Source organism: Penaeus japonicus, unplaced genomic scaffold, assembly GCF_977035675.1.
Source record: "Penaeus japonicus unplaced genomic scaffold, GWHDUDI00000001_assembly GWHDUDI00000039, whole genome shotgun sequence".
NCBI lineage: Eukaryota > Metazoa > Arthropoda > Malacostraca > Decapoda > Penaeidae > Penaeus > Penaeus japonicus.
This window is the reverse complement of record NW_028234441.1, coordinates 20,474,857-20,485,037: the sequence shown is the minus strand read 5'-3', so window position 1 is coordinate 20,485,037 and position 10,181 is coordinate 20,474,857. Positions and strand designations below refer to the sequence as shown.

The 10,181-nt window shown below is 40.0% G+C and overlaps 1 protein-coding gene across 1 annotated transcript; it reads left to right on the top strand.

The window, feature by feature from the left end:
- The first annotated feature begins 205 nt into the window (after positions 1-205).
- Positions 206-3,810, top strand: LOC122255447 (uncharacterized). Its single transcript, XM_086533493.1, has 3 exons — positions 206-438; positions 2,052-2,231; positions 3,673-3,810. The coding sequence occupies exons 1-3, from the start codon at positions 240-242 to the stop codon at positions 3,720-3,722; spliced, it is 429 nt and encodes a 142-aa protein (XP_086389619.1). The 5' UTR covers positions 206-239; the 3' UTR covers positions 3,723-3,810.
- The last annotated feature ends 6,371 nt before the right edge of the window (positions 3,811-10,181 follow it).

The window sequence follows — 10,181 nt, the reverse complement described above, 5'->3', positions numbered from 1 at the left end:
CAACACCCCAACCCAACCCCTCACCCCACACCCAAACTCCACACCCAACTCCAACCCCAACAACCCAACCCAACCCTCTCCCAACCCCCCAAACCCCACCCCCACCCCAACTCAAACCCCAACCCAAACCCCAACCCAACCCCAAACCAACCCCCCCCCCCTCAAAAAAAAAAAAAAAAAAAAAAAAAAAAAAAAAAAAACAGGTCTGGTTCCAAAACAAGCGCAGCAAAGAGCGACGGATGAAGCAGCTAACCTCGATGGGCATGCGCGCGCACCTCTTCGGCAACCCCCGCAAACTGAGGGGTATGCGCATGTCCCCCAGCATGGAGGACGGCTTCCCTTACTACGGCGATGCCTTCGGATATGGACCCCAGGGGTTTCATGACTTTTTCCCGGGACAAGGACCCCCGCCGCCCCCCGGGATGAGCTTCCCGCATGGTGAGGTTTTGAAGGGGGGGTTGTTAGGGGTGGGGGGTGGGTGAGGGGGATGGGAGGGAGTGGAGGGGTGGGGGAGGGAGGGGGTTGGAGGGGTGGGGGGGTTGTAGGGGTGGGGGAGGGAGGGGGGGTTGGATGGGGTTTTGGGGGTTGCAAGGGATGGGGGGAGGGGGTTGAAGGGATGAGTGAGGTTTTGTAGGTTGTAGAGGAGGGGGTAGGGGGTTGATGATGTTTTGGGGGTTGTATAGGAGGGGGGAGGGGGTTGAAGAGGTGGATGAGGTTTTTGGGGTTTTGAGGGTGTTTTTTGAATGGGTTAGTTTTTTTTGGGGGGGTTATGGGGTTGCTTATTGCAAGGAGAGGTTGGGGAGGTGGGGTAGGCAAGGTTGTGGGTTGTGTTATTTTAATGTTAGAGATTTTAAAGTGGTGTATGAGGTTTTCAGAATTTAGGGGTTGTTCTTTTTGAAGGGGGAGGTTTTAGGTGGGTTGGATGAGGTTAAGGGGTTGGGGTGGGTAATAAATGAATAAACAAAAGGATGAATATAACATCAATCATCTCTAAGGATGGTTGATGCATCATTGATGTTGCAACAATTCTTAACATCAACCTCACAAAGTGGGGTTGATGTTAAGAGGAATATTGGGGTTAGTTGAAGGAGTTGGGGGTTGAAAGGAGTGGAAATTTTGGGGAAATGGGGTTTAGAAATAGAAAAAGAATTATATACATTTATGTATAAAAGAGAAAAGTAAAAGAAAAAAAGTGTATGTGTGTTTATATTCATCTCTTTTTTTAATATTTTTGGTAATAGTAATTAGAATAAGTAAAAAGACATTTAATGAAATGAGATGAACGTGGGTAAAAGAGATAGTAATGATAAGTAAGACAGATAGAAATAATGATAAATTAGGACATTATAATAGACATGACGCATGACATGTATGCAAATTAGGATAAGATGTAACACGTGATAATGTTTTTTTTTTTTTTTTTTTTTTTTTTTTTTTTTTTTTGAAAAAAAAGACAGATATTTTGTGAATAAGATGGAGAAGGAGAGAGGGGGGAAATAAATGAAATAATAAACAATTGCATAATTTGAATAATTTTGATGGCTGGAAATATTGTATTGTGTTTTTTATGATTGATGAGTGATATGGATGTGATATTAATATTTTACATTAATTCTGTTTTCTCTTTCTCTCTCCCTTTTCCCCTTTCCCCAAACGTTCTGATTTTTTTTTCCTTTACTTATCTTTCTTACTCTTGTTAACTCCTTCCTTCCTCCCTTCCCCTCTCCCCTTCCCTCACCCTCCCTTATCCTCTCCCTCCCCTCCCTTCCTATCACCCTTCTTCCACGTGCCTCCTTCTCTCCCCTCTCCCTACCCTTCCCACCATCCTTCCCCCCTCCCATACCCTCACACTCCCCCATACCCTCCCTTCTCCCCTCCCATCCTCCCCCTCCCCCTCCTCCCATACCCTCCCTCCCCCTCCTTTCCCTCCCTCCCCCATACCCTCACCCCCCTTTCCCCCCTTTTTTCCCCTTCCACCCCCTCCTTTGTCCCTTTCCCCCCCTTTTTCCCCTTCCACCCCCTCCTTTCCCCCTTCCCCCCTACCCAAACAGGTCTCCCCCCCGCCATGGAACAGCCCCTCCCCCCCGGTGGACCCATGAGTGACTACCCCGGCCTGGCAGCATTAGGAGGTCCCCCTGTGACAGAAGCAGGACACTTCATGGCACAACCTCCTGACATGCTGAGTCTCTCCCAGCGCTCGTCTCCTGAGGGCATGATCATGGCACATGGCGGTCAGTAGGGCAGAGGGGGTCAGCGGGGGAGAGAAAGAGAGAAAGAGAGAGAAAGAGAGAGATAAGGGCAGAAGGAGAGAAGGAGTTTTCCTGCTTGTCTGTATAGGGTACTTTTTCGACCCTGAGTCTCTCTGTCTTTTGGGATTATATATATATATATATATATATATATATATATATATATATATATATATATATATATATATATATAATGTCTTTATTCTATCTATGTGTAAATATTTGGTCGTTTTATCATATCAATGTTGTTGTTTTTTGTTCTATATTCATAGCTATAATTTTGGTTTGTTTATATCTAGCATCATCTTCTCTTTAAGTCTTTGATTAATACTTGATAAACTTAATTTTAATTTGATTTATACATTTTTTTTATCAATCATTAGAAATTCAAATTGTCTTTTGCTTATTTTTCTTTTGTCATGTTTATTTTTTTTTCTCCTTTTAGTATGTTGGTTTGTTTTCTTATCTATAATTTTGTTCTTTGTCTCGTCTTCTCGTTTCTCTCTCTCTCTCTGTCTCTCTCTTTCTTTCTTTTTCTCCTTCCCTCCCTCTCTCTCTCTTCTCTCTCTCTCTCTCTCTCTCTCTCTCTCTCTCTCTCTCTCTCTCTCTCTCTCTCTCTCTCTCTCTCTCTCTCTCTCTCTCTCTCTCTCTCTCTCTCTCTCTCTCACCCTATCTCTCTCTCATTTTCTATTTCTCTCCCTCTCTCTCTCTTTCTGTCTCTCTCTCTCTCTCTCTCTCTCTCTCTCTCTCTCTCTCTCTCTCTCTCTCTCTCTCTCTCTCTCTCTCTCTCTCTCTCTCTCTCATTTCATCATTTCATTCACTCTTTGATCCTTCATTTTTTACCTTTTTACGCTGTCTCCTCATTCCTCATTCTGTTTCTACTTTTCTCATTTTTATCCTATTTTCATTCTAATTAATATTTGTCATACCAATATGAATTTTAGAAGATATATGAATAATTGGATGTAGTTATCAATAGATTTTTTTTTATTCAATTTATCTACTTATACAACTATCTATCTATAAGTCACGAATAGACAAATGAATGAAATATGTGACAGTAGATTATCAAAATAGATTAAAAATAAATATAATGCACAATGTAATCACGATATCTATAGCTCTCTAACTCCTCTAAAATAGATAGATATAAAAGAGAAAATTATAATGATAAATCCTAAAATATAGCTTATCCAAATTACCCTAATTCTAAATATCAAAATTCTCTTATATCTAACTATATTTTTTTTAACTAAAAATATTTTATTTAATTAAATATATATATTTTTTGATCTCGATAATATATATATATATATATATATATATATATATATATATATTTTTTTTTTTTTTTTTTTTTTTTTTTTTTTTATATCGATAATAATTTTTTCTTTCTTTCTTTTTTTTTGTATCTCGATTCCAGGCCAGAGCGGCAATTTCGACCACCAGGTGAATGAAGGTTTGGTTTGGTGACATGAAGCTGACCTTTGATGACGTCAGAGATCCATTGACCTCCTGAGTCATGACGTCATCAGAGGTTCCCCCTCGCTGTCACGTGACCTGCCCGCCACAGATTCATCTCAAAATCTGCCCAGGATTTTCCTCTCTTCTGTGGGGAAGTGTTCAAAGAAATAAATGATGATTCTATAGACATGGAGAGACAAAGAGGGAGATAGAAATATATAGAGAGAGATAGTTATATATAAATATATATATATTATATGTGCGATGTGCGAATTGTTAGTTCGTGAAAAAGAAATGAGAATCTCTGAAGGAATAATATATATGAAAAATAGGAGAGGAAAACGATTTGAAAAAAAAGCTAAATGCAAGAAAAAGGGAAGGGAAAGCCAAGAATGGAAAAAAGGAAACGATTTTCAAAAAAAAGGCGGGAAATAGATGTGAACGAATAGAAAACGAGAAGAAGAAAAAAAAGGACAACAGAAAAAACGAATAGAAAATAAAAACGAGAAAAAAAAATGTATGCCAAAAAAACGACCTTTATCATTAAACAATAATACGCCGAACTTTAAAAAAATAAAATAAGATAAACGACAGCTACCACTCCTAGGTGTTAGGTACCAGAGCCTTCAATGTTTACAACAAAAAAAAAGAAGTATAAACAAAGCTCGTGGTTAATGTTGGAAAGAAATAATCACTAAAATATACAGTTTTATGTGTATGCGTGTATGTGTGTGCGCATGTACGTGTGTGTGTGTGTGTGCGTGTGTGTGTGTGTGTGTGTCCAGGCCCTAAATACCAGTGTGTTATATCTGTTTCTTTTTAGGGCCTGCAACAAAACAAAAAAAAAAGAAACAAAGTGATCAGGTATAAGAAGAATTAAAACAAGTGTAGTACTGTGTCAGTACTCCCCCCACCCCCCACCCCCACCCCCATACCTTACTCACAGTGCAACCACACAACAGTGACGTTCACATGATGACCTGCAGTGACCTATTTTCTCAAGCAATAGTGACCTGGCAGGACTCAGCGTTTTTTAATCATAACTCACTCTCCTTTTCCCCCCACCCCTCTTCTCCCCTCCCCCTCCACTCCCCTTTTCCCCCCTTTCCCCTTGGCCAGCCCCTCCCCCTTTTCACCCCTCCCCCCTTTTCCCTCCCCCTTGATTTCCCTCCCCTCACTCCACATTCCCTCCCTCCCTTCCTCCCTCCTCTTTTTCTTCCATCTCTCCACAACACCATAAAAGAGAGAGAGAGAGCGAGAGAGAGAGAGAGAGAGAGAGAGAGAGAGAGAGAGAGAGAGAGAGAGAGAGAGAGAGAGAGAAAGAGAGAAAGAGAGAGAGAGAGAAAGAGCGAGCGAGCGAGCGAGAGAAAGAGAGAGAGAAAGAGAGAAAGAGAGAGAGAGATGGCAGTAAAGGTCTTAATTGACGGTATAGAAGCGACGGAGACTCCAGAGATATGTCCTCCAGTCTTTATGGTGTTTTATGGTGCTCGTTTACAGTGGCAGGTGTGTGTTTTTTATAGTGGCGTGTCTCTCCGATCGCTGGATTCTACCGCTACTGCTATTACCGCTGGTGATGATGATGGTGGTGATGATGGTGGTGATGATGCTAGTATGATGGTTTTATTGTGGTGGTGATGACTGGTGTAGGTACCACGGTCTATTTGTTATTATGTTGGTGGTGATGATGATGATGATGATGATGGTGATGATGACAGTGGAGGTCGTTATGATGATGATGGTGATGATGATAGTGATGATAGTGACTTCTAGGTGTCATCCATACTGTGTTTGTTGCAAATAGAAAATATAGTGACAGAATCACCTTGCATATGCTAATAGACTTATGCAACAAGCAATGATTATTGAAAAAAAAATGAAAATAGAAAGAAAAAATATATATATAAAACACAGCCAAATAAATAAACGAAAGATAGAAAATACTTAAAAGGAATTAAGAAAAACAACAGAAAATAAGAGAGACAAAGACAACTCAAGGAATACCTCTTTGTGAACGAAACGAAAGGATAGAAATATTTCTCTGTGACCGAAACGTAACAATACGCAAACGGCAGGAAATTTCAAAGGGAAAACGAGCCAGTTTTGTGGAATTTTCGAGGGAAAACCGACATCAACTTAGCGCTCATTATAGAAAAAAAAAACAGAAAAAAGAAACAGAAGATTATAAAGCATAATAATAAAGAAAATGATAATAAAAAAAACAGAAAAAGGGAGAATTTAAAGGAAACGAAAGAAAAAAAAAGAGAAAAAAGAGAGAATATAAGAAAACTAAAAAAAAGAAGAGATAGAGGTATTAGGAAAAAAAATAAATCAAACAGACAAACTTTTGATTCCTGTCATCAACATCATCATTCAATTCTATTTTGTTTGTTTGTTCTTTCTCATCTTCTTCATTTCGAAATACATTGAAGAGGACCTGAGAGAGAGATAAAAAAAAAATCAAATTCTTATTTTTTTTTCAGTTACATAATCTTTACAATTCTGACCTTCATTTAACTATCATTTTCGTTAAGAAAAAAAATAGAAAAGATAATGATTTTTTTTCCTCCCACCACCTTCCCTCCCTCCCTGGCGAGGTCAGGTCACGTGACGTCACAGAGGTCATCATGTATCTGTGTTCTATGTTCCTATGTGTAGATGTAGCATCAGAGGCCGAAGGGGGGGGGGGTGTTGGGGGATAATGGGTGGGGTGAAGGGGCTTAGAGAGAGAGAGGGGGGTGGAAGGGGAGGGGAGGGAGCGGGGGGAGGGGGGGGGTAGGGGAGGGGGATCGCCGCCAGCAGAGGAATGCAAATTGAAGACTTTTTTTTCTTCTTTTCAAAGATCAGTTGTGAATTTTAAGAAAGGTTCGAGTGTTTTGATGAAAGGGAAATATACACGCACGCACACACACACACACACACGCACACACACACACACACACACACACACACACACACACACACAAACACACACATATATATATCTAGCTATATATATATATATATATATATATATATATAAATATATATATATATATATATATATATACATATATATATACACATATATATATATATAATAATGTATTATATAATATATATAGTTATATATATATATATATATATATATATATATATATATATATATATATATTTATATACATATATATAAAATTGTTCATCAATAGACTAAACAGCAAACAGACAGACAGGCTAAAGAAAAAAAGACGAAAAACGAACGAGTAAAAGCGAGTACGAGTGCGAGTCCGCCTGTCAGCAGAACCACCTTTCAAACCAACTCGTTCCTGTCAGCTATCAGAATGCTGACGGTAAAGAGAGGAAGAAAGAGAGGAAAAAAAAGGAACAGAAGGATAGAAATGGTAAAATAAAATTAATCTTTCAACCGGAATTTATATATTGAGAGATTTAAGTCCTGTTGCATTTCTCACTTTCAATTGCATTCCTGCTGGATAGCGGTTATCTCTTCGATCCTCTCCTCCCCCCTCCCCCTCCCCTCTCCCCTCCCTCTTTCCCCACCTACCCACCCTACTCTCCCTCCCTTCCCTCTTCCCCTTTCTCTACAGCTCCCCTCCAACCCCTCCCCCTACCCCCCACCCCCCTTCTATGAGGCCTAATTTTACTTTTGAAAAGAAAAACAATTGTTTTCCTATTTAACCCCCCCATACCCCCTACCGCCCCTCCCCCTCCCCCATTATCACCCTTAGAGAAGCTATTTTGGTATCTTCACACACCCCTCCCCCCTCCTCCCCCCCTCCCCCTCCCTTTCTCCCCTAATTCATTTTCTTTATGTCTATCATTTATGTATTGTTCAATGTCCACATTCCTTATCCATTTATGAAAAGATCCATCGATCTATATTTTTTCTTTGACTTTATGTATAAAAGATGAATATATTATTTTTCCCTTTTGTATTTTTTTCATCATATCTTTTTATTTAATCGAAAGAAAACATACAAATTTACATATAACTGCAAGAATGAATTTACAAACACATGCTTGAGTAATAGTGTCATCTACCTTACGTGAATGAACTATTAAAAAAAAGAAAATTGTCGTGCATCAGTCACCCATTCTCTCGTTTTCGAAAGGGTAACGGGCTTAATATATATCTTTTTTATTGTTTGTGTGTATTTTAGGGGTGATTTTTAGATATTTTTTGTGATTTCTAGAATGGTTGATGAGCCGAGAGAGAGAAAGAGAAAAGAAAAAATATTTTTATCTTTCTCTTATTACTTTCTCTTGATTTTCACATGGACTTTTTCTTCCCTTATTTCCATATTTTCTCTCCTCTCTTCTCTTTCTCTCCCAGTTACTCTCTTTACTCTACTTATTCTCTCGATCAACTCTATCTCTCGCTCCTATCTTTCCCTCCCTCTCCCTGTCTCTTCCTACCCTCCCAGCCACCCTTTCCTTTCCTACCCTCCTTCCCTCCCTCTCTCCTTCCCCAGACCTTCCCATTCCTCTCCTACCCTGTCTCCCTCCCTCCCTTCCCTCCTCTCCATCTCCCACCCTCCTACCCATCCCTCTCTCACCCCTCACACCCCTCCCCTCCTTCCCCTCAAACCCTTCCCTCTCCTACCCATCCCTCTCCTACCCTCCCCTCCTTCTCCATTTCCTCCCTCCTTCCCCTCACACCCTCCCACCCCTCCCATCCTTCCCCTCACACCCACCCTCCATCCCACCTCCCATCCACCCTCCTTCTCCCACCCTCCCACCCACCTTCTCCCTCCCTCTCCCACCTCCCACCCTCCCTCCTTCTCCCTACACCCACCCTCCTTCTCCCACCCTCACACCCTCCCTCATCAGCTTATCCCCATGTCGTCTGGCAGCTCCAAAGTTAACGCAGTAGGGATGACACAACTCCTTAGGGCGTCATTCGTGTTGTTGTCTTCCTTTCTTCTTCTTTTCGCCTCTTTTTTTTCTTCTTTTTCTTCTTCTTCTCTATTTTTCTTTATTCTTTTTTCCTTGTTTTTCTTCCTTTTTTTTCTTTTTTTTTTCTTTTTCTTCTCCATTTTTCTTCTTCTTTCTTGTTCTTCTTCCTTTTTTTTCTTCTTCTTCTCCATTTTTTCTTCTTCTTCCTTGTTCTTCTTCCTTTTTTTCTTCTTCTTCTTTTTCTTCTCCATTTTTTCCTCTTCTTCTTCTTCTTCCTTTTCTTCTTCTTCTCCATTTTTTCTTCTTCTTCTTCTTCTTTTTCTTCTCCATTTTTCTTCTTATTTTTCTTCATCCTCTTTATTTTTTTCTTTCTTTCTCTCTTTCTTTCTTTCTTTTTTTCCTTGTTCTCTCACCGTACCACAAGCTTCGCCTACCCTGGGCACAATTATGTTTCAGGTTTACGTAACTGTAACTTGTCTTCGGGTGTTTTTCTTCTTTCCTTCTCTGTTCCTTTTTCTTCTCCTCTTCCTTGTTTTATCTTTTTTTCTTCTTCTTCCTCTTTTTTTCCTTCGTTTATTTTCTTTTATCCATTTTTCTTTTCTTGTATTTTCTTCCTTTCCTTCTAATTTTTTTTCCTTTCCGTCTTTTCTACCTTTTCTGCTTCTTCCTTTCTATTTTTTTCTCGTTCTGTTATTCCTTTTTTTTCCTATTTTTATTCTTCTTGTTCTTCATTCTCTTCTTTTCTTTCTTCTCATTAGTATTTTTTTTCGAGAGAGAGGCGTACGGTATGCCAAGCGTCCGCGCGCGCGCGCTCGAGTACGCGTAGGTATGTAGTTTGAGGGAAGATGTGTGCGCATGTATGTGTGTATGTTGGTGTGTGCGCATGTATGTGTGTGTTTGTGTGTGTTGTTTGTGTGTGTTGTTTGTGTGTGTTCGTGTGTGTGCATGTATGTGTGTATGTTCGCGTGTGTGTATGTGTGTTCGTGTGTGTGTATGTGTGTGTTTGTGTGTGTGTGTGTATGTTTGTGTGTGTGTATGTATGTATCTGTGAGTGTATATAAAACACAAGAAGCTCAAAACCCTACGACCCAATCCAACCGAATCACAAATCACACACCTACCTCCTAACCCCCCCCCCTCCCCCCACCATCCTCCATCCCGACAAACGAACTAACATGACTCTCACAAAGACCGGCGTCTTGAAGAAACTAAGAAAGGAAAGTTGCAAGAATTGTGGTTTGCTTTTTCTTTCTTTCTTCTCTTCTCGTTCGTCCTCTCATGCACAGCTGTTAGTCCAAACACCTGCTTAGGTCGTGCCCTCTTGCTCTTTATTTTATTCATATATCTTTTTTTTTTCTCCAAAAATGGGGGAAGGGGGAGGGTGGGGGACGGGAAGGGGACGGTAGGAGATTCTGGGTATTGAGGGGGGCGGGGGGAAGGGGGAGAGGAGGTGGGGGAAGGATGTTTGTATCTCTAATAGAGCTCTATTTTTCGAACGTCATAATTGGTCTTACAATGTATATATATATATATATATATATATATATATATATATATATATATATATATATATATATA

Bases quoted from the DNA above. Each gene is read 5' to 3' on its own strand.
- LOC122255447 (XM_086533493.1), top strand. From the start codon at position 240: ATGAAGCAGCTAACCTCGATGGGCATGCGCGCGCACCTCTTCGGCAAC. The intron at 439-2,051 runs GTGAGGTTTTGA...CTACCCAAACAG, and splicing joins CGGGATGAGCTTCCCGCATG to GTCTCCCCCCCGCCATGGAA. The intron at 2,232-3,672 runs GTCAGTAGGGCA...TCTCGATTCCAG, and splicing joins CATGATCATGGCACATGGCG to GCCAGAGCGGCAATTTCGAC.